Source organism: Salvelinus namaycush, chromosome 19 (assembly GCF_016432855.1).
Source record: "Salvelinus namaycush isolate Seneca chromosome 19, SaNama_1.0, whole genome shotgun sequence".
NCBI lineage: Eukaryota > Metazoa > Chordata > Actinopteri > Salmoniformes > Salmonidae > Salvelinus > Salvelinus namaycush.
The window spans coordinates 13,727,876-13,752,540 of record NC_052325.1 but is presented as its reverse complement, the minus strand read 5'-3'; the positions used below and the strand labels follow the sequence as shown (position 1 = coordinate 13,752,540).

The following is a 24,665-nucleotide window of genomic DNA, read 5'->3' as shown; positions in this document are numbered from 1 at the left end:
GTGGCTACTATGAAGAATCTCAAATATTGTAATGGTGTGACGGTGAGTAGGAAGCAGGTGCAGGGGAAACGTTTTAATATAACAACAAAACCAAGACCACGACACTAACATAAGGCAGTACCCCGATACACAAGAACAATACCAACTGGTGAGTGAGGAAATGATTACGGTAATGGAGTCCCGGTGTGAATCATAATGACTAACAGGTGCGCGTAATGATGAGGAGCAGACGTGACAAATATAAAGTATATTTTGATGTGTGTAACACTTTTTTGGTTACTACATGATTCCATGTGTTATTTCATCGTTTTGATGTCTTCACTATTATTCTACAATGTAGAAAATAGTAAAATAAATAAAAACCCTTGAATGAGTAGGGGTTCTAAAACTTTTGACCGGTAGTGTAGATGAACAAACAAGTTGTGAGTGTGTCAAGGCTTGGCCCCTCACTGGTCAATCAGAACGTGGCTAAATATGTGGTTGCTTCAAGTTGTGTATTTACAGTCTTTTATGTACTGCCTTGGAATCAACTCCGATGTTAGTCCATTATAGTTTGTTAAACAGCTTACAGACACAAAATAACTAAATGTAGACCTATCCCATCTTTGCTAATGTTAACATGAACCTGTTTGCAGTCCACATTGTTCTATGTAATTTCATGGCTTCAATGTGGACATATATACATAGCATTAACACTGATGTAGTGGCTAGGCCTACTGTAAATTGCATTATGGCTGAGCATGGACATCCCAAACGTTGTCAATAAGCAAGATTCAATTCATTATTGATAAGGCCTAAAAAAAGAGTGAATAATTCTGATATGTCTAAATACACGTACATGCACCATAATTGCTTCCCGTGGGCATATCATATTAAAACAACGCAGACTATGGAGGGTTTTACACACATCCAAACTTTTCACAGTAGCTGGACAAAGAACCAATATAAAGATAAAGGGAGAATGTCTACTCACCCTTATACTGCTCTCAAATAGAATGTTTTATAGGCATATTGGAACCATCTACAGATCGCATCCACACTGTCATTGCATGCGCACCACGACCGTTCTCACCATAAAACCAGTGAATTATTCTACTAAGTATTTCCAACAACAATAAATACATGTAAAATGTAATGATATCATAAAATCGCCGGAATAAAATAAAAAACATGAGGCATTGCTGTTGAATCAACCTCCGTTATAGTAGGGCTAGTGTAAGAGTAGCCTACAAGAGGCTTGGGTTTTAAAAATATGAAACGGAAAACAAACATTTATTACAGGAAAATAACTTCTAAATGCGAAGTTCACCAAGGTTCTCATCTCTCATTTCATGATGGGCATGGACAGATGTAACCTACATAATGGGGGATTTATGTACGTACAAAGCATGGCTAAAATAATGCAGGCCTGCCTACAATACATAAAAAGGGGAACGTCAGCTCACTGTTTTGCTCCTCTCAAACGTGATCTTTTAATTCAGCTTTGGTGATTCAGAATTATTTCCAAGCGGTCTCACAAACCAAACACGCTAGTGGTTAGAGCGTTGGGCCAGTAACCGAAAGGTTGCTGGATCAAATCCCCAAGCAGACAAGGCTATGCTTGGTTTTTAATCAAATAAAGCAAAATGGGGAAAAAACATTAAGTGTTTCATGAAGTACACAGGCACCGAAACCACATATTGTTCCATGCGCATATGGGCAGTGTGCGTCACGGATTTCCGTTGTCAAAATTCATGCCATAACCAACTGCGTTACCGCTAAAATCTGCTTTGGTTGGTTTAAATATCCCTACCAGCGCTGCCTGAAATGAGCACTTTGGCTCATGTTTTTAAGGACACACTTCAAATATATCCACCCCTTCCATCTGAGCACAAGCTTGCTGATATTAAACAGTGAAATGGAGTAACCTGGCGTTATGGCTGGAAAATGCCAGTGCGGCAGTTTTTACATGACGAAATTGCAAACTAACGTGCGTTTGACACTAGCGCCACCTTAACGCCAGCCAAAAATAGAGCCCTTGAACTGTGTTTGAGGTGTGTTGTGTACGTGAGTTAAGAGTGAACCAGAGAAGTGTTCAATCAGTCCAGATTCCAGACCTTGCATAACTCCACATAATCCTAACACTACTGCTAACAGCAAATGCTACTGCTGCTTTAACACTACTGCTACATCTAGTGCTACTGCTGCTACTAATACTACTGCTGCTATTAATACTATTAATTTTACTGCTGCTATTAATACTACTGCTCCTAACACGAGTTCAGCTACTAATACTAGTGCTACAGCTAGCAGTACTGCTGCTATTAATACTCCTGCTGCTATTAATACTATTCATTTTACTGCTGCTATTAATACTACTGCTCCTAACACGAGTTCAGCTACTAATACTAGTGCTACAGCTAGCAGTACTGCTGCTATTAATACTACTGCTGCTATTAATACTACTAATACTATTAATTTTACTGCTGCTATTAATACTACTGCTCCTAACACTAGTTCAGCTACTAATACTAGTGCTACAGCTAGCAGTACTGCTGCTATTAATACTACTGCTCCTAACACTAGTTCAGCTACTAATATACTAGTGCTACAGCTAGCACTACTGCTGCTATTAATACTACTGCTGCTACTAACACTACTGCTGCTACTAATTACTATTGCTAAAGCTAGTGCTACTGCTACTACTAAAGCTACTGCTAACAGCTAACTCTACTGTTCCTACTACTGCTTCTACTAACACTACCGCTGCTACTAATACTATTGCTACAGCTAGCACTACTGGGGTGGCAGGTAGCCTAGTGGTTAGAGTGTTGGACCAGTAACCTAAAGGTTGCTGGATTGAATTCCTGAGCTGACAAGGTAAAAATATGTTGTTTTGCCCCTGAACAAGGCAGTTAACCCACTGTTCCCAAGTAGACCGTCATCGTAAATAAGAATTTGTTCTTAACTGACTTGCCTAGATAAATAAATGTTAAATAAAAAAATACTGCTGCTACTAATACTACTGCTAACAGCTAACGTTACTGCTACTACTAATACTTTTGCTACAGCTAGTGCTACTGCTGATACTAATACTACTGCTAACAGCTAACGCTACTGCTGTTACTAACACTATTTCTACTGCTACGCTACTGCTACTGCTAACACTTTTGCTACTGCTAACACAACTGCTAAAAGCTGTAATCCCCAGCCGAATCACCCTATGCCAGCTATTCACAATTAGAACAGAGAGAAATAAGGGGGTAGGAGGAAATGAGGAGATGGAGAAGAGAGATGAGAAGAGTGAGGCTCACAAGAGGGCCCCTAGCAGCTGGTGTTTCCTAAAATTAGCAGGTGGCCTTTAGTCAGGCAACCCCCCTGCTCCGTGCACTCTCCCCTCTCCCCCAGCATCTCTCCCTAATCCTCACGCATGAGCACCCCAACCCCAGTCCAGACTAGGTTTCCTAGGTGGGAGGATCCATTACTGCATTGTCATGGACCTGATTCTGTGAGTGCTGCATACGTGCACTCTGACAGATTGGACACACAAGTGTGGTCTATATTTGTCTGTGCTCTCCCTATCACCATGTGAATGACAGCTTATACGAACTCAACCATTCATGGGTTATGAATACTCAGAGAAGGAATACTCCGACGGAACAGGACATTCAGACAAACAGCCATACGGATAAACAGACAGTGATACAGACGGACACAGAAGGACACAGACAGACAGAGGGACACAGACAGACAGAGGGACACAGACAGACAGAGGGACACAGACAGACAGAGGGACACAGACAGACAGAGGGACACAGACAGACAGAGGGACACAGACAGACAGAGGGACACAGACAGACAGAGGGACACAGACAGACAGAGGGACACAGACAGACAGAGGGACCTTGTCTCCGCTGGAGTAGAAGAAGTAGCGCAGGCGAACGATGTTGCAGTGGTCCAGCTTCCTCATGATCTGCAGCTCGCGGTTCTGACGGGGAGAGAGACAGACAGATGTCAGTCAATACTACTTACTGTTTCAACAGGATACACAGCATGAGAAGTACAACATCGAGGTCTACAGCAGATAGAGAGTCAGGTTAGACTACAGAAACACAGCAGAGATTTGACTCCCATCAATATACGATAATTATTGGCCCTCAATCTGGAGAACTCCAGGTAAAACAGGCCAAAAGAAGGAGTAGCCACCCACAGAGGATGAGTAGCCACAGCTTACAGCTCTGATCCACATTGGAATGCAGAGAGAGAAAGCGGGAAAGCCAGGAGTGTTCAACAGAACTACAGAAATGTCCCTGGGATACGCAGCCATTTGAGGGTGACTGGGAGTGGAGGTTGGGAATGACTCGGATGTAATCCTGTAACTAAGGAAGAACAGGACCACTGAGCGGGCAGTACACTGACAGAGACAAAACCATCTTATATTCTGACAAACACAAACTACATGCATAGGGTACTGTATGGATGGACACATATGAGCAATGTTAGCCTACTACTTTAATCTCATCTACCATTGAGACACCCCCTCACTAGCCAGTGACATCATCACCATCCTCCAATGTGGTTTCCTGTTTCTCACAGACAGAGACAGACAAGCATGCATTGCAAACAGGCAACGCCCTCTTTCCCAGCGCCAGGGAGAGGCGGTAGTGCCCTATGGAGCAGAGCAGAAGATGGCACTGCAGTCATTACTGCTGACCTGTCATATACTGCACTGGGACAGAGACTGGTAAACCACAGTGACATCATGACACACAACCAACATGGAAGTTGTCATACAGACAGTGACACTAACAGGATGGTAAAGCAGAGTACACACACATCAGAACATCCTACAAACACACGCACTAGGGATGGGCATGAGTAATCAAGTACTCGAACGGACGTCAAAAACTCTATCTTTATCCAGAGATAAAAACATTTTCTAAATAGTGTAAAACTATTTGGTGGAATGTGCTTTGTGCCTGCCCGAACGGGCAACTGAAATGTCTTGAAGACAACATTCATTTGTTTTGACTCGAGTGTTCCATTTGTACATGTGCATTGGCAGGGCACAACCAAAAAAGAAACCAAGCCAAGCATCACACAGTTCTTCTACCTAAATTCCCTTTCCCCTCCATGTCTCACTTATTTGTGTTCCGACCACTCCCTCTATACACTCGTGCTGCTGAGTCTGCACGCAAGCTCCCATAGGCCTACAGAAATAAATGCCTATTAAAAAAACGTATCTAACTGATGTGACACACAAGCTACAAATAAAAACAGTTTTATCACACATTCAAAATGGACTGGTTGATTGAAGTAGGAAATAATGTGTTCTAACAACGAGCTGCAGTTTTGGAATAATTGCATCCTGTCTATTTCCGCTTAAAGGGATACTTAGGGATTTTGGCAATGAGGCCCTTTATCTACTTCCCCAGAGTCAGATGAACTCGTGGATAACATTTTTATGTCTTTGCGTTCATTTTGAAGGAAGTTGCTAACACAATTGCTAACTAGCATTGGCGCAATGACTGGAAGTCTATGGGTATCTGCAAGCTAGTTAGCATTAGCTCACGAAACTACCTCTAACTTCCTTCATACTGGATGCAGAGACATAAAAATGGTATCCACGAGTTCACCTGACCCTGGGGAAGTAGATAAATGGCCTCACTGCCAAAATCCCTAAGTATCCCTTTAAGCTACTTTGCCAACTGCTAGTGCCAGGGGTCTCCAACAGGTCGATCGTGATCTACCAGTAGCTCGCAGCCCACCTATGAGTAGCTCACCAAACAACTCTGAAAGTACATGAAATGTTCACGTGTTCCACCGCAAACTGTCATCAACACATTTCACAGTATCAGACACCGCAAGCTCCCGGCTATGATCTAATGTAAGCAACATTGACATTATCCCACCCCTGGTTAGCCATTATTGGCTTAAACCAATCCTAACAATATCTGTCAATTAATTTCTAGTAACATTGCCCCTGTCTGTGTGGTGCGCACATTTCTCTATCGCTCCATGTGTAGCCAGTTGGTGTGACAACCGTCTTGTGGGTTGACAGAAATACTTTCCCCCTAACCTTCTCAATCAAATGTTAACTGCAAAGTAGGCTTACCTGACAGAAGTATAACTTGAGTACGTATATTTGTATCTTTTATTTGCTAACTTTGCCATGAAATGAGCAGCAGCAGTACAAAACCATTGCTAGACCAGCACATTAGATGGCATATTCTTCACTCGCTAAATGCGCAATTAAAAAGGGCCAGTACCACAATTAAAGGGGAATTACACAAAAAGTTTTCTTCCAGACCAAAGAACCTCTATGAACCATTGTAACCAATATATAATCTAAACCCAAACAAAATAAAACGGAGAAAACATAATTTGGGAAAAGTTTGGTGACCCCTGGCCTAGGCTATAGACAGGTTCCACACTGAAAATATGCTACAACATTAGTTTGATAAAGACAAAGAGCGTATTTTCATCAGAATCATTAAGTCTACTCAGACAGATGTCGTCACAATAATTCATCAACATACAGTTTTCAATGTGGAATTGTTAATCTATGTTTAAAATTCCAAAGAACAGGCAGAATAAACTAAATTGCACGACTATGTCAAAAATAAAAAATATTTTGGTTTGTAACCCTGAAGAAACTGTCTTTCAACTCGCCTAACAGAGCCCTGTTTTAAATTATCACTTTTTGAGAAAACCTGTTCCAGACGCTAGATGAGCATCACTTCGCAGTGATAACTTTTTTCATTTGGAAAAATATTTTGTTCCATTTTATTCTGTTATAATAGATCATGTTTTTTAATATATACAAAGATAAAATAGGTGTGTCTTGACTGTGATAAGGGCTCGGAAAATTAGAGCCTCTTGTCTGCTAAATTAACATAACAAGGCTATGCCATTGCACAACCTAAGGCTTCGACAAACAAGCATCACTGCTGAGGTTACTGCCTTTTGAAGATCGTGTTCCACGGTGTAATATAACCAGTTGATATTATGGTTTCAAAAACTGTATCTTAAATGGCACTTGTTTTTTTATTGACAGAATACATTCAGTGAACAAAAAATGAAGAATTAAGCTCTTTCCATGACATAGACTGACCAGGTGAATACAGTTGAAAGCTATGACCCCTTATTGATGTCACTTGTTAAATCCACATCAGTGTAGATCAGTGGTTCCCAAACGTTTTATAGTCCCGTACCCCCTCAAACATTCAACCTCCAGCTGCGTACCCCCTCTAGCACCAGGGTCAGCGCACTCTCAAATTTTGTTTTTTGCCATCATTGTAAGCCTGCCACACACACACTATTCGATACATTTATTAAACATAAGAATGAGTGTAAGTTTTTGTCACAACCCAGCTTGTGGGAAGTGACAAAGAACTCTTATAAGACCAGGGCACAAATAATTTGCCAAGGCAGGATACTCTGAGCGCAGCCCAATCGAGAAATCTGGCAGTGGCTTCTGATTAAATTACATTTTCACAGAACTGCCTGTTGCAATTTCGATGAGGCTCTCGTGTTCAGATATTGGTAAGTGGACTGGAAACAGGGCATGAAAGGGATAACGAATCCAGTTGTTTGTGTCGTTTGTTTTGGGAAAGTACCTGCATAATTGCGCACCCAATTCACTCAGGTGCTTCGCTATATCACATTGTCCATATTCTTGAGTTCATTTGCACACAAAAAAATCATACAATGATGGAAAGACCTGTGTGCTGGCCTTGTTAATGCAGACAGAGAAGAGCTCCAACTTCTTAATCATAGCCTCAATTTTGTCCTGCGCATTGAATATAGTTGCGGAGAGTCCCTGTAATCCTAGATTCAGATCATTCAGGCGAGAAAAAACATCACCCAGATAGGCCAGTCGTGTGAGAAATTCATCATCATGCAAGCGGTCAGACAAGTGAAAATGATGGTCCGAAAGCCACTCCTACATTGTCTTGGCTGTTTGCTTTGGGTTGTCGTCCTGTTGGAAGGTGAACCTTCGCCCCAGTCTGAGGTCCTGAGCGCTCTGGAGCAGGTTTTCATCAAGGATCTCTTTGTACTTTGCTCCGCTTATCTTTCCCTTGATCCTTACTAGTCTCCCAGTCCCTGCTGCTGAAAAACATCCCCAAAGCATGATGCTGCCACCACCATGCTTCACCGTAGGGATGGTATTGGCCAGGTGATGAGCGATGCCTGGTTTCCTCCAGAAGTGACGCTTGGCATTCAGGCTAAAGAGTTCAATCTTGGTTTCATCAGACCAAAGAATCTTGTTTCTCATGGTCTGATAGTCCTTTAGGAGCCTTTTTGCAAACTTCAAGCGGGCTGTCATGTGCATTTTATTGAGGAGTGGCCACTCTACCATAAAGGCCTGATTGGTAGAGTGCTGCAGAGATGGTTGTTCTTCTGGAAGGATCGCCCATCTCCACAAAGGAATTCCGGAGCTCTGTCAGAGTGGGTTCTTGGTCACCTCCCTGACCAAGGCCCTTCTCCCCCGATTGCTCAGTTTGGCCGGGCGGCCATAGCTAGGAAGGGTCTTGGTGGTTCCAAAGTTCTTCCATTTAAGAATGATGGAGGCCACTGTGTTCTTGGAGACCTTCAATGCTGCAGACATTTTTTGGTAACTTTCCCCAGATCTGTGCCTCGACACAATCCTGTCTCAGAGCTCTATGGACAATTCCTTCGACCTCATGGCTTGGTTTTTGCTCTGACATGTACTGTCAACTGTGGAACCTAATATAGCCAAGTGTGCGCCGTTCCAAATCATGTCCAATCAATTGAATTTACCACAGGTGGACTCATATCAAGTTGTAGAAACATCAAGGATGATCAATGGAAACCGGATGCGCCTGAGCTAAATTTCAAGTCTCATAGCAAAGGGTCTGAATAGTTATGTAATTAAGGTATTCCTGTTTTTTATTTTTAATAAGTTAGCAAACATTTAAAAACAACTGTTTTTGCTTTGTCATTATGGGGTATTGTGTGTAGATTGATTAAATAGAAATGTTCTTAATCAATTTTAGAATAAGGCTGTAACGTAACAAAATGTGGAAAAAGTTAAGGCATTAAGGCATCTGAATACTTTCCAAATGAACTGTGTGTGTGTGTGTGTGTGTAGCAGTCATGTGAGGAGACTTAGCGCTCAACAGTCATCGAGTTCACTCTTCCTAACAGCCCCTACATAGGGAGAGAGAGAAAAAGATGGGGTTGGCTGCTATAAAGGGAAAACAGAAGACCTAAAGAGTGAGAAAAATGTGTTAGAAGCTAAGTCTGCTATTGCCTTACGAGCCTGTCTGGCAGAGACTGCTAGCTAGGCTGCTAATCTTAGCCTATGTTGAACTCTGAAAAAGACAATACCTCAAACCAACATATCACTTCTGTCCAACTGTTCAGTACATCTACTGCACCAAAGCCAAAGCTAATGACCTGACAATGACACTCCAAAGCTAGTGACTTTAATGAAAATCCCAAGCTAGTAACTAATGCTAATGTAAACAGACAAAAGAAGACTCTCTCTCTCTCTCTCTAGGACTGTCTGTCTGTGTCTTTGTCCTCAGGCTCTCAGCTAGCAGCAGGACACTGGCCAGTGCCACCATTCTAATGGTGACATCACCAACAGGCCTGGCTGTCAACACAACAAGGAGCTGGGACATGTTCCCTCCTCTAAGGGACAACAACAACAACACATCAGTCAATCCTATTCACAGACCTACATGGGGATAGTGATGGTATCCTGAGGCCTAGGAGAAATTCGGTTACTATGGCGACAATCCTGAACTTGACACACACACACACAATGCTACGCAGAGCAGCCATCATTGCATTCACTGATACAACTGAGCAGATATGAACAGATTTGGATTTAGGGGTTTGTTTCTGTAGTAGTCAGTGAGAGTGGTGGTGAACTGACTGACACTTAGTGTGTGTGTTTGTCTCGCTCTGCTCTGCTAACGTGGTGCCTGTGACCCATTCACAAAAGGCAAGACAACAGTAGTGTGAACTGATGGAGTCATGCTTCACAGATGAACACACTCACACACTCTCTGAATGAAAGTCATCCGTTACAAAGAAAAGGTAGAAGAAAAAGATTGAAAGATGATTGAAGGATGTTACAGTTTCATGAGAGATCAGAGAAACTGTGTGTGTGTGTCTGTGACTGCAGTTTCGCTCACCTTAAACCGCTTGTCCTGCAGAACCTTCTTGATCGCCAGCAGTTCTCCAGAGTCACACAGCTTGGCCTGGTAGACCACTCCAAAGGAGCCGTTCCCAATCACCTTGGTGTCTGTATAGCTGACCTCTTGGGGCCTGTCGGGCCCTTGGCCTGGGGTGGCCACCACCGTCGTCACCTTACTGCCATCCTTGTCCCCTGGAGGGAGGACAAAGAGAGGAGGAGGGGAGATACTGATTTCCCCTACGGTCACTGAACTAAGTGAGACTAGATACGACACACTCAGATGATCACACTGTTAGGGTCATTTTACTAAGCCTGACACACACGTTATTACACGATCATATTACTAAGATATGATACACACATAACAGTCATACATTACTAAACATCAGTGGGACTGGGTTTGAATCTCAGCCAGTGACTTGCATGAATTAGATTATTCAAGACGATTGGTACAGTCAGGATCCATAAACTGGAATAGAGACAGATTCACATATAACTCTCCTCCTCTGCCCTTCCCCCTCTCCTCACTTTCCTTCCTCTACAGTAAATTGCACAGCAGCCCATTCCCTTGGGATTATTGGGAGGCCTACTCCTGTTTAAGTGGGTTTAAACTGAAGTGCGCTGGAGTGTGTGTGTGTGTGTGTGTGTCTGTGACAGGGTTAAAGTCTGTGTTAACTCCTTGTTAAAGGATAACCAGACCTGCCTAGCGTGCCGTGGGTGTCGCGTGCCGTGGTGGGTGTCGCGTGCCGTGGTGCATGCCGTAGTCATACCACCACCCTCAGCCCCTGCTACCAAACACACATTTAGCTAGGAGTGAAATCTGTTCATATTATTATCATCCATGGGTGTCAAAACCAAGATAATAAATTAAAGTAAAAAATCCAAAATCAGTCCATATTTCCTGACTCTCACTCACACTTACAATGACATAGATACTCAATCTCGATCCCACTCACATCCATAAACCGATTGACTCTCCCTAGCCACCTAAACCCTTGGTTCCTATAGCCTATAGTTCCCTCACAGACAGTCACATGCCATTAACATGACCCATCCCTTACACAAGACCCAGGGAAACGAGGTTACACATTTGCTAAATGTGTAAACTGGTTTGATTCCAGGCTGTATCACAAATGGCCATGATTGGGAGTCCCATAGGGCGGTGCACAATTGGCCCAGCGTCGTCCGGGGTAGGCCGTCATTGTAAATAAGAATTTGTTCTTAACTGACTTGCCTAGTTAAATAAAGATTAAAAAAAATAAAAAATAAAATAACACTTCCATATTAGTCTGGATCATTGTCCAACCTGCTTGGGAGACAGTACATGACAGAGTTGTTCTAACTATCAAAGCAGAATTCACTCTACTGCAAGACATGGACTACTGTCAGCTGCTTCTGTGGTGAGTGTAGCTGCAGTGCTGAAAGGCTGGCGGGCAATGAAAACATCAGCTGGATGAGTCTGTGGTGTGTTAATGCTGCTGAGCCAACACTAACAGACAGACTCTCTATACCAAACGCCTGCTGGTTCTGAACCTGTCAAAATGAGACAGTGGATGAATGTTATGCTGAAAAAGGAGTACACTCACTTGGTCAATTGTTTGTGTGTCAGAGGAAAGGTTAAACAGCAGTAATTATTCCAGCAGCCTTGATGCAGTCTCACACACTTAGCAACTAGACCTGCAGAAACACACACACTAATGCACGCTGTATCGCCCTCCCTCAGAGAGAGAGAGAGAGAATAGAACTGTCTACACAATCCAGCAGGATCGTTTCATGAACGCCTCTTCACTTCCTGAAACCGTGAGAAACGTACACATCAGCCACACACACAAACACATGACCTTAGCCCTTAGGGGCGGGTAGGTAGCCTGGCGGGTAGGAGCGTTGGGCCAGCAACCGATGACATGGATGTTGATTAAGGTAGCCCCCGCACGCACCTATCTGATTCAGAGGGGTTGGGTTAAATGCGGAAGACACATTTGAGTTGAATGCATTCAGTTGTACAACTGACTAGGTATCCTCCCTTTCCCCCACATCTCCTATTTCTACATTTCTGCTAAGAGGGATGCCATGTTGACCCAACTTTCACTTGGACAATGTACGACTCAGCACACTACTTCCATCTATGCAGATAGTGTTAGTGCCAAGTAGGAATATCATCACAGTGCAGCACACACACACAAACACACACACACACACACACACATATTCAAGAGCAGGAAATGACAGACTACACAGAGAAGTCTTTCACACTGTTCATTCACACAGACAAACAGACAGACGAGACACAAATCACACATACGTTTGACCATCATTCTTATCGGTCTACTGGGCCATTTGCATAATTTTATGGAATTAAATTGGCATGTGTATTTTTGTTAGTCGTCATGTATCATTTATCCAATACAACTATCACACGCACACAGCATAGGCCTACAGAGACTATTTGAGCGGGATTTCTGCTGCAGCTCCTCAGCTGGTTGCTGCTGGGTGAAACATGTGCTTTGCGCACATGTCGCACATGTCATTGCGCAACAATTCTAAATGCAATCAAGTGTTAAAAACTGTTTTGATGGCCACGATTAAAAAGAGCTACTATTTTTATTTGGTAATTGAAGCACGCCTCCCATTCAAGTGAAGGCAACGATAGGCAGGCTGTCAGCACATCACCCACCACTTTACAATGTGAGCTATGCATTTTGAAAACATACTTAGGCCTAATTGTTTGAAAACATATTATGAAGCATGTCTTACCTTGCTTCAAAGTAGCCTAGGCAAAATCAGACTATTGAAACGTGGAGGCAATTCTTTCATAAAGACTTCATAGGCAGCATGTTATATTCTCCTACATTCCATTCACATTTTCACCAACTTCAAAGTGTTTCCTTTCAAATGGTACCAAGAATATACATATCCTTGCTTCAGGGACTGAGCTACAGGCAGTTAGATTTGGGTCATTTTAGGCGAAAATCTTAAAAAGGGGGTGGATCCTTAAGAGGTATACCTTGTGTTTCACAAACAGTAATACAGGGCTCTCCAACCCTGATCCTGGAAAGCTACCCTCCTGAAGGTTTTCACTCCAAAACCTACAGGACGGGAGGTCTCCAGGAACAGGGTTGGAGCACTGTACTAATATACTAGGTCCAAAATCTAAAAGACGGCTTAGATCCAACAGAATTGTGTCAAACCCAAAACTGTTATTATAATACTCTTGATCAGTTACTTTGGGTGAGCATGTCTTAATGTTCCCCAAAAAATTATGTCTTCTATTCTTTGCCATTTTAACCCACTTTAGCAGGCATTGCTGAACACAGTGCTCATTTCACTAGCAGTCAGTGGAGGTAGAACTGCAAGCATTGTATGATGCTGTATGTGCCTCTAGCATTAAGGGTTGCAAGCAGTTGTGCACGTGACCTTGTTGATGGTGGGAATTGGTGGTCTCATCGTTGAACGACAGTTTTGATATACGTTCAATAAGATCCATTATACCTCATAGCACAACAAACTACTTAATACTAATATATAAATATACTTGCAGATAATGTTGTGTAAAAGTAGCAGAAAGTGTTGAATTACCCACAATAAATATTATTAAAATGTAGTTAATTAAAACACAATATTAAATTGAATTTATATTTTTTCAGTGTGGGTCCGGCCAGAAGCTGTCACTAGTGTACTTGTAACATTGTATCAACTAGCCTATTCTGGGGCCTCAGAGTTTCCCGCATCAGTGAGCTCGGGACAGACAAGCTGTTTTTGCACAAAGGTAAAATGTTCAGTTATTTTATGATGTTTCCACTGGATATATGGGATCATCAGATATCGATATTTTAGTCTTTCACACTAAGACTTGGTAATTAGAGGCAGAGATTGTTGGAAATATTTATCATTCACAATGGACGTTAAAAAAACTGACTTTGTTGACACTGTGTGAGGTGAAGAAAATAAATGACAGAAGCTAAGCTTATTAGTGGTGGATGTGGTGAGTTAAGACAATCAGACAATCATTGGGTGTGGTAAATTTCTCAAATGGACGGTAAATGTTAATCTTCCCGGTCATGTTGTCCGGCGTCACATTTTCCTAATGAAAATCCTGAAACACACACAGCATACACTCACTGTAGTGGTGTGGGAGCGGGTCAACAGTCTCCAGTGTATGGCTGTCTGGGAAGCAGGCAGACTTTCTGAATTAATCCAAATCTCTCTCTCCCCTAAAGAAGACCCGTGGAGCAGTACTATCTAATGGGTGTGGCCTAAGGCAGAGACATCTGACATCTGGATATCACTAGGGTTGGGCAATATTTGGGCCTCTTCTACGATATGCTACTCCAAATATCACGATATCCCAAATAATCATTTTGCGCTGTTATCGACTAGATAAATCCAGCCTGTGCAACTTTTGTGCTTATTTATGATATTATAGTCACATTCACTTTAAATAATATTATTATGGAGAAAAAAAATAAGGTTTAGTTAATACATTTTGACTTAATTTTCAACATACTGATACAGCCTAACTGATAAAACTGAATCGTTTTGATTTGTAAAGGTTAAAATAGAGTAGTCTTCACGATATATCATCTTGAACGTAATGAAATTTCATCAATGTCAAATATCACAATATTCGATTTAATCATATATTGGCCCAACCCTAGATATCAACACAGCCCTTAATGGGAGGAGTAGAAGGGTTGTCAGTGTGTAGGTAATAACTATTACATTAGAGTAATAACAGACCCAATATTTAACATCCCTCTCTCCCTTTCGCTCTTTCTTCTCAGTTCTCTGATGCTCAGTCTGTCTGTTTCTTTCTGTTTGTTCTTCAGTTGGTTTAACACGCTCTGCCCTTTTTTGCACATTAACCGGCAGCTTAAATTGAACATCATGTTCAATTTGTTCAGGTCTTCATTGAGACCGAAGGAAATAGAGTAAGAGAGAATGAGAAAGAGAAAAAGAAAGAGCTTTGAAATGCTAAACAAGCTGCTAATTTTTCTTGGCCAGCTGCTGGGGGGGGGGGGGGAAAACGTTCACTCAAGGACCATACACTCTGGCTATAGCTGCTTCAGAACATCGGCCAAGTTAGTCACACACACTGGCGCACGTGCCTGGGGGGGAGAAAGAGAGAGAGGCCTGGTGTCTGGCTGTGTGTAATCTTGATGGTCCGGTGGGTAATTTTCTGTGATGAGACTTAAAAGGAGTCTCAGCCTGCAGCCTCGCCCCAATAACACGCATCACTATTCATAACACAGGTGTGTGAGCACAAAGAGGGAGCGTGAGATGGGGAGAGGGGAGGGAAAGGCATTCTTCTGCAACGCTGTAAGTGCTAAATAATGCTTTCTAATCCCAACTCCCATCTGCACGCTCTCAACCATACACTCAACCATACACTTTCCATACATCATCCAGTGAAAGGGAAACTTGCATCGTGAAACAGTATCTGAGATCCGTCACCACTGCCACAGCATGAGCCCCCCACCTCTCTCTGAGTAGCCCACACACAGACTTACAGAAGTGCAGAAGGTGACAGGCCTAATGGTACTGTATGTAGAGCAAGGCTGGGGTTGAACTATGTATTGCAGCATCTTCAGTCTTATACATTGTGACACATAGGCCTACTCCAATTGAGCCCATTCATAGACGCAAACTACCTTTAGTGTCTATTCATGAAGGTATCTTCTGGCCGTGGGAGTTTTGTTTAGTGCCCCAACGCTCGTAACACACATCGTTTGTGATGGAAGACAGCTAATTAGCACAGGTGGTCGCCTCAATCTAGCATGCTCCAACATGTGTTAGTGTAACTGGGGAGGAAGTGTAGAGGAAGTGTGGCTCGTCGGCTGGAGGCTCAAGGCCGTACGCATCTGTGCAAACCTCCTACAGTAAGTATATTTTTTATTTGACATATTATTTCTCGCTGATATGAAAGATAAGTCCCATATGTTTCGAAAACCGTATTGCAAGCGGTGATTGACATTTCTCAACATTAAAACTCAGGATTGTAGTCCATATTGTCCCACCAGTAAGCGGTGCTTATAGCTGAGAACCCTTTGGGATAAGGCAGAATGCCTCGGTTTTATGTCCCTATATAAAAATAGCAAAAAAGTTCAAATGATTGAGTGACAGGTTGGCGCAAGATAAAATCTGTGTCTCCGCTGCGTCAGCACAATTGACAGAGCGTGCCGCAGTGTGTCTAGGGGGGGCTATGGAAAGCCACTGAGGCGGTTAAGTACGACTCCTTTGGGTTTCCCATAACAAGAGGGAGACATTTTTTTTTACGTGAGTGAATAACGTGATACGTCTTCGCCTGTAATATTTGATTTATTAGGGCAGGGTCAAGTTTACCAGTCAGGCCCTGGTGAGGACGCTGTGTTAGAGGCCTCCTTACTACTCGTCTACTGTTGCTATTGTGGGTGCTCTGCAGGAGTGTCTGCCCTATGATGAGGTGTGTGAGGTATTCATCCTGACATTGACTGACACTGAATTGATTATGAACGAGCTTTCTCCAGAGCCTGGAGAGGATGTGCTCTGACACTTTCCCCGGACTTGGAGAGAAAATGACTGCACAGCTAAATGTTCCTGGATGTGGCACAGAAGGTGTGTCACTGCTGGGGGGTCTGGATACAACCCCAGTGTCCACTGCATTGTTCGGGGGAGAGAATGCTCCCCTACCTGCTTCAACAAAGGCCCATGCGGGGAAGTTTGTGCCCCTGCATCGCCAAAAGGTTAGTGGACAGTGTTTAGGGGCAAAGTGTTCATCTGCCTCGGGGAAACTGCTATGATGTTCCTTTATTTTCTCCGCCAATATATTCACCAAATGGACATAACATGTTGGTCAATACAGTTGAAGTCGGAAGTTTACATACACCTTAGCCAAATACATTTAAACTCAGTTTTTCACAACTCCTGATTTAATCCTTGTAAAAAATCCCTGTCTTAGGTCAGTTAGGATCACCACTCTTTTTTAAGAATGTGAAATGTCAGAATAATAGTAGAGAATAATTTATATCAGCTTTTATTTCTTTCATCACATTCCCAGTGGGTCAGAAGTTTACATACACTCAATTAGTATTTGGTAGCATTGCCTTTAAATTGTTTAACTTGGGTCAAATGTTTCGGGTAGCCTTCCATAACCTTCCTACAATAAGTTGGGTGAATTGTGGCCCATTCCTCCTGACAGAGCTTGTGTAACTGAGTCAGGTTTGTAGGCCTCCTTGCTCGCACACACTTTTTCAGTTCTGCCCACAAATTTTCTATAGGATTGAGGTCAGGGCTTTGTGATGGCCACTCCAATACCTTGACTTTGTTGTCCTTAAGACATTTTGCCACAACTTTGGAAGTATGCTTGGGGTCACTGTCCATTTGGAAGACCCATTTGCGACCAAGCTTTAACTTCCTGACTGACCATAATGACATAACAATGGTCATTATGGCCAAACAGTTCTATTTTTGTTTCATCAGAGCAGAGGAAAATTCTCCAAAAAGTACGATCTTTGTCCCCATGTGCATCACAATGTAAATGAAGGCTGTGTTTGTTTCAATCCTGCCCACAAAACACAAGTAATCATCAATTCGGAGTGCAGCTGCATACGACCTGATCGCAATGCGTATCGTAAATTTGTGTTGACTTTGGATATCCCTGTGGATAGGGACCATCTGTAAATTACACAATGTACATGGGACAATATGTTAAAATACTATAGCTCCAAACCAAATATAAACTGTAGACATTCATATACAAATATTGAAAGCATGCAACATGAAAATATTGTCTCATTTACATTGTGTAATTTATTGACGGTCCCTAACTAGACCCGGAGATAGGCTATCCATAGTCAATGTCAGGTCGCACGCCAGCAGACTGAAGGAAATTGGCTAAATCATTTGGCTAACACTTCCCACCTGCGAACACAGACGAGACACGCACATCAAACCACACCACAAAAACAACTCTTGTCAGTCATGGCCGCTAGCATTTCGTAATGAACCAAACCTAAAACGAGGCCATATCAGGAAGTGCAGTTGCCCTTTAAAAACAAACTAATGACATGTTGCACCTCCAACGTGCTACCTTTAAAAGAGCCAGGAGGAGGCCACATGAGAACAGCAGGTCAATGGAGCACTTAGAACAGCAATTTCTGAACGCCGTGTCTCCCGCTTGCTAGCGTAGTAACGACTACCTAGCGGCTTCCCCGTTTCATCTATTGCTGTTCACTGGACCCTATGATCACTTGGCTACATAGCTGATGCCTGCTGGACTGTTTATTTTGTTTATCTGTCGGCCGCAGGCTCGAACTCAGGCCCTGTGTGTAGTTAACTGACCCTCTCTGCCCATTCATCGCCATTTTACCTGTTGTTGTTGTCTTAGCTGATTAGCTGTTGTTGTCTTACCTGTTATTGTCTTAGCTAGCTCTCCCAATCAACACCTGTGATTGCTTTATGCCTCGCTTTATGTCTCTCTCTATTGCCAATTGCCTTGTATACTGTTGTTTAGGATAGTTATCATTGTTTTAGTTTACTGGGGAGCCCCTAGTCCCACTCAACATGCCTCAGATACCTCTTTTGTCCCACCTCCCACACATGCGGTGACCTCACCCAGCATAACTAGTGCATCCAGAGATGCAATCTCTCTTATCGTCACTCAATGCCTAGGTTTACCTCCACTGTACCCGCACCCTACCATACCCCTGTCTGTACATTAAGCCCTGAATCTATCCTACCACGCCCAGAAATCTGCTCCTTTTATTCTCTGTCCCCAACGCACTAGACAACCTGTTTTGATAGCCTTTAGCCGTACCCTCATCCTACTCTGTTCCTCGGGTGAAGTGGAGGTTAAAAAAATTTAGGGATAGGGGGCAACATTTTCACTTTGGATGAATAGCGTGCCCATAGTGAACTGCCTCCTCTGTCCCAGATGCTAATATATGCATATTAGTATTGGATATAAAACACTCTGACGTTTCTAAAACTGTTTGAATTATGTCTGTGAGTACAACAGAACTCATATGGCAGGCAAACTTCCAAACAGGAAGTGGAAATTCTGAGGCTGGTTGATTTTCAACTCATTGCCTATTCACATCCCAGTAAGATATGGATCTGTTCGCACTTCCTACACCTTCCACTAGATGTCAACAGTATGTAGAACGTTGAATGAAGCCTCTAGTGTGATGTGGGGCCGGATGGCAGCTATTTGAGTCAGTGGTCTGGCAGAATGCCAGTTCCTGGTCACGCGCATTCCTCATGATATCGCCTTGCGTTCCATTGCTTCTGTAGACACAAAGGAATGCTCCGGTTGGAACGTTATTGGATATATATGATAACAACATCCTGAAGATTGATTCTCTACTTAGTTTGACCAGTTTATTCGACCTGTAATATAACTTTTTGAAGTTTTCGTCCGAGTTCGCCTGGACCGGCGCCAGCGTTTGGACATGTGAACTAAACGTGCTAGCAAAAGTAGCTACTTGGACATAAATATTTGACATTATCGAACAAAACAACAATTTATTGTGGAACTAGGATTCCTGGGAGTGCATTCTGATGAAGATCATCAAAGGTAAGGGAATATTTATGATGTAATTTCGTATTTCTGTTGACTCCAACATGGCGGAGAAATGTTGTGTATATCTGAGCGCCGTCTCAGATTATTGCATGGTGTGCTTTTTCCGTAAAGTTTTTTTTAAATCTGACACAGCGGTTGCATTAAGAACAAGTGTATCTTTAATTCTAAGTAAAACATGTATCTTTCATCAAAGTTTATGATGAGTATTTCCCGTTATTTGATGTGGCGCTCTGCAATTTCGGAGGAATTTCTGAACATGGCGCCAATGTAAACTGAGATTTGTGGATATAAATATGCACATTATTAACAAAACATACATGTATTGTGTAACATGATGTCCTATGAGTGTCATCTGATGAAGATCATCAAAGGTTAGTGATTAATTTTATATCTCTATTTCTGCTTTTTGTGACCCCTATCTTTGGCTGGGAAAAATGGCTGTGTGTTTTTTGGACTTGGCGGTGATCTAACATAAATATATGTTGTGTTTTCGCTGTAATATTTTTTTTTATTTTTATTATTATTATTTTTTTTTTAAATCGGACACGATGGGTAGATTAACAATATGTTTATCTTTCATTTGCTGTATTGGACTTGTTAATGTGTGAAAGTTACATGTTTCTAAAAAATATTTTTGAATTTCCCGTGCTGCCTTTTCAGCGGAATGTTGTCGCTAGCGGAACGTGTGTCCTAGAAAGGTTAACCCAGGCCCTGCGTCTCCCCAGGCACTCTCATTTGTTGACTTCTGTAACCGTAAAAGCCTTGGTTTCATGCATGTTAACATCAGAAGCCTCCTCCCTAAGTTCATTTTACTCACTGCTTTAGCACACTCCGCCAACTCTGAAGTCCTTGCCGTGTCTGAATCCTGGCTTAGAAAGGCCACCAAAAATTCTGAGATTTCCATCCCCAACTACAACATTTTCCGTCAAGATAGAACTGCCAAAGGGGGAGGAGTTAGCCTGCAAAGTTCTGTCATATTTTCCAGGTCTATGCCCAAATAGTTCGAGCCCTGTACACCATATGTGAATTGATTTTCCCCCATCTATCTTCAGAGTTCGTTCTGTTAGGTGACCTAAACTGGGATATGGTTAACACCCCGGCAGTCCTACAATCTAAACTAGATGCCCTCAATCTCACACAAATGATCAAGGAACCCACCAGGTACAACCCTAAATCCGTAAACATGGGCACCCTCAGATATTATCCTGACCAACTTGCCCTCCAAATACACCTCTGCTGTTTTCAATCAGGATCTCAGCGATCACTGCCTCATTGCCTGCATCTGCTATGGGTCCGTGGTTAAACAAACATTCCTCATCACTGTCTAACGCTCTCTAAAACACTTCTGCGAGCAGGCCTTTGAAATCGACCTGGCCCGGGTATCCTGGAAGGATATTGACCTCATCCCGTCAGTAAAGGATGCCTTGTCGTTCTTTAAAAGTAATTTCCTCACCATCTTAAATAAGCATGCTTCTTTCAAAAAATGTAGAACTAAGAACAGATATAGCCCTTGGTTCACTCCAGACATGACTGCCCTCGACCAGCACAAAAACATCCTGTGGCGGACTGCACTAGCATCGAATAGTCCCCGCGATATTCAACTTTTCAGGGAAGTCAGGAACCAATACACGCAGTCAGTTAGGAAAGCAAAGGCTAGCTTTGTCAAACAGAAATTTGCATCCTGTAGCTCTAACTCCAAAAAGTTGAGGCACTAAAGTCCATAGAGAATAAGAGCACCTCCTCCCAGCTGCCCACTGCACTGAGGCTAGGAAACACGGTCACCACCGATAAATCCACGATAATCAAGAATTTCAATAAGCATTTCTCTACGGCTGGCCATGCTTTCCTCCTGGCTACCCCAAACCCCGGCCAACAGCTCCTTACCCCCCGCCAGTACTTGCCCAATCCTCGACAATGTCATTTACAAAATAGCCTCCAACACTCTACTCAGCAAACTGGATGCAGTCTATCACAGTGCCATCCGTTTTGTCACCAAAGCCCCATAACCACCCACCACTGCGACCTGTATGCTCTCGTCGGCTGGCTCTTGCTACATATTAGTCGCCAGACCCACTGGCTCCAGGTCATCGATAAGTCTTTGCTAGGTAAAGCTCCGCCTTATCTCAGCTCACTGGTCACCATAACAACACCCAACTGTAGCACACACTCCAGCAGGTATATCTCACTGGTCATCCCCAAAGCCAACACCTGCTTTGGCTGCTTTTCCTTCCAGTTCTCTGCTGCCAATGACTGGAACTAACTGCAAAAATCGCTGAAGTTGGAGACTTATATCTCCCTCACTAACTTTAAGCATCAGTTATCTGACCAGCTTACCGATCGCTGAAGCTGTACACAGCCCATCTGTAAATAGCCTATCCAATCTACCTACCTCATCCCCATATTATTTTTATTTACTTTTTTGCTCTTTTACACACCAGTACTTTTGCTTGCACATCATCATCTGCACATCTATCACTCCAGTGTTCATTTGCTAAATTGTAATTACTTGGCTACTATAGCCTATTTATTGCCTTACATCCTCACGTCACTTGCACACACTGTGTATGAACTTTTTCTATATGTGTAACTCTGTGTTGTTGTTTGTGTCGCACTGCTTTGCTTTATCTTGGCCAGGTCGCAGTTGTAAATGAGAACTTGTTCTCAACTGGCCTACCTGGTTAAATAAAGGTGATTTTTTTTTTTTTTTTAATCATCAGCCAGGGGCAACTGGTAGGGTAGAGGATGATTTAGGTGACCCAGACACCGGCCCAAAACAAGTTAAGCTACCCCAGTATCCCCTTGAACGTTTAGGATTGCAAAACTAAAAAGACATAAAAAGACAGAGACAGAAGAGTAGATGGAGAGACACCAGACAAGACAGAGACCGCAAAAGATGAATAGAATATGATGGAGGGACACCAGAAGAACAGAACAGGCCATAACAAACAAAAGAGGATAGACAAAGGAGACAGTAGCAAACAAGAACCTGAAACAGCAACAGACAAGACACAGAAAAAGAAGGGGGCAGATGGAGAGTGAACAGAACACATAGTAGACTATCACTTCAAGCTGCTCTATATATTCTAAATTAGTTGTATTTATTTATACAATTTATAACAGGTGAAATACAGACTGTGAAAATATAAAACATGGATTACAAAGAATTTGAAGGTGAGGTGAAAAGGCCTGTGAAATTACTATTAAAACAATTGTTTACTTTTACAAGGTCAAGAGGAGAGAGGAGGGTAGACAAGAGACAGCAACAGACAACACAGAGAAAGTGATGGAGAGAGGCAGAGGAGGGGTGAGCACACAGTAGACCATAACTTAAATCTGCTCTATGGATTCTAATTACTGCACAGTGTGTGTGAGAGAGGGTGTTTGGGTACGGTGGGATTATTTAATCAGTTTGGCTCAGAGGGACAGGTCAGAGTCTGTCTGAAGTTGTTGAGTGGTTTTTGGCAATACACTGTATATGTATGTGTTCCAGAGAAGAGAGACCCACAGTAGCTATTATAACTGAGTACTGGCAGTGTCTGCTGCGGCAGGTGGGAAGGTGCAAGTTACCTGAAAAATATCAAATCTCTCATTGTTGTAATTTCTCTTCCCAATGTTAATCTCAAAGTGCACCACATTCATGCATTTTACTGATGAAATTCCCTTTTCTTTTTTGACGGGGGAGATTGCCCCCGGACCCCCCTACCGGCTTTGGGCTAAGCACCAAATATCTTCAAATCCTAGAAACACATTTGCAATTTCAACTGCCCCCTTAGTGACTTTATCCTGGCGCTGGGTCGATCTGGAGATTAGCATAAATCTGGTGATCTGATGGACTAGACACTTTGAAAAATCTGCAAATGATGAAGCAAATCAGATTGACCCACTTGCCACGATGCTGGTTTGGGTGGCTGCCAGCCCTGCCCCTCTCCCCCACGTCACAGTGGTCCCTCCCCACAGAAACCAGGGTGTCACTCTATGCCTGAGAATCTCAGCAAGGACACAGAAGGAAAAGCCTGCCTGTCCTTTCAGACCTAGCATCGAGTCAATGTGCTTAACAATGAGAATGCTAGGTTAGTTTAAAATTGGTTTTATTCAAAAGGCTGGCAAGTTAGTTAGATGATTAAAAATGGTAGACTTACTGCTGACTTTCATAGAGCCAAAAGCCGAGGGCTGCGGCACTGGTTTGCAGCTCTCTGCGAAGGAGGTGGTTCTGGGCCGACCAGACATGGCAATCCCCGAATCAAATACTGTAGACTACGTGAGTGTAGATGTCTTGGTAGGTTTATCTTTCTAAACCTTTGCATCCAAAGAATAACAGTTCCTTAATCTGAATGTTTGATTATTCACAATATGATATTTAAATCAACTCCTCTGTCCACGAGCCTTGGCAGCCGTTATTTAGTCTATCAATCACCCTTTTTCGTCCACTAACAGTAATTCAAAGCATCCTATTTCCCTTTGAGCCCTCGTTTTCCTTCAGTTGCTAGGCCTTGGAGAGACGTCTTCCAACTAAAATAATCATGAAGCTGGCCTCCGCAATAAACCCACTGCACTGCTGGTTTGATTTCTCTTACGTGGTCACAGTTGAACACAAAACGACAAAAGTGAGACGATCAGACATGGGGAATGGTTGCTGTATATTCCTATAGATGCAGGGCCATGCAGTTCCTCTTTATATTCCGATGTGAAGACTCAATGACCCGACCGCCATGGCTGCTCGCTCTCCTACCCTACGGACAATTCAAACGGAAAAATCTGCCAGTTGCCCAATCAATATGTGAACGGTTTCTACGGCCCTTCAAATTTGTCCCAACTACATACACGGCGACGTCCAAATACGGTTCTTCTAGTATCGGGTATTGAGGAAACCCTGTGCGTTTCGTTCTTCGGGAAGTGGCAGTCCAAGCCTGAAATTCTTCTTTATTCCTTCCTCCTCAGCTCGCTGTCTTTGTCACTACG

General features: G+C 42.8%; 1 protein-coding gene across 2 annotated transcripts in view; it reads right to left on the bottom strand.

The window, feature by feature from the left end:
• LOC120064165 (glycogen synthase kinase-3 beta-like) overlaps positions 1-24,665 on the bottom strand; it is a 35,105-nt gene extending 10,440 nt beyond the window's left edge. For both annotated transcript variants that reach the window (XM_039014548.1, XM_039014549.1), the window contains exons 1-3: positions 23,846-24,665; positions 10,149-10,342; positions 3,884-3,967 (exon numbers count right to left, since the gene is read on the bottom strand). In XM_039014548.1, the coding sequence (XP_038870476.1) occupies positions 3,884-3,967; positions 10,149-10,342; positions 23,846-23,933 (366 nt within the window). In that variant the 5' untranslated portion in view covers positions 23,934-24,665. The remainder of the gene's footprint in view (positions 1-3,883; positions 3,968-10,148; positions 10,343-23,845) is intronic.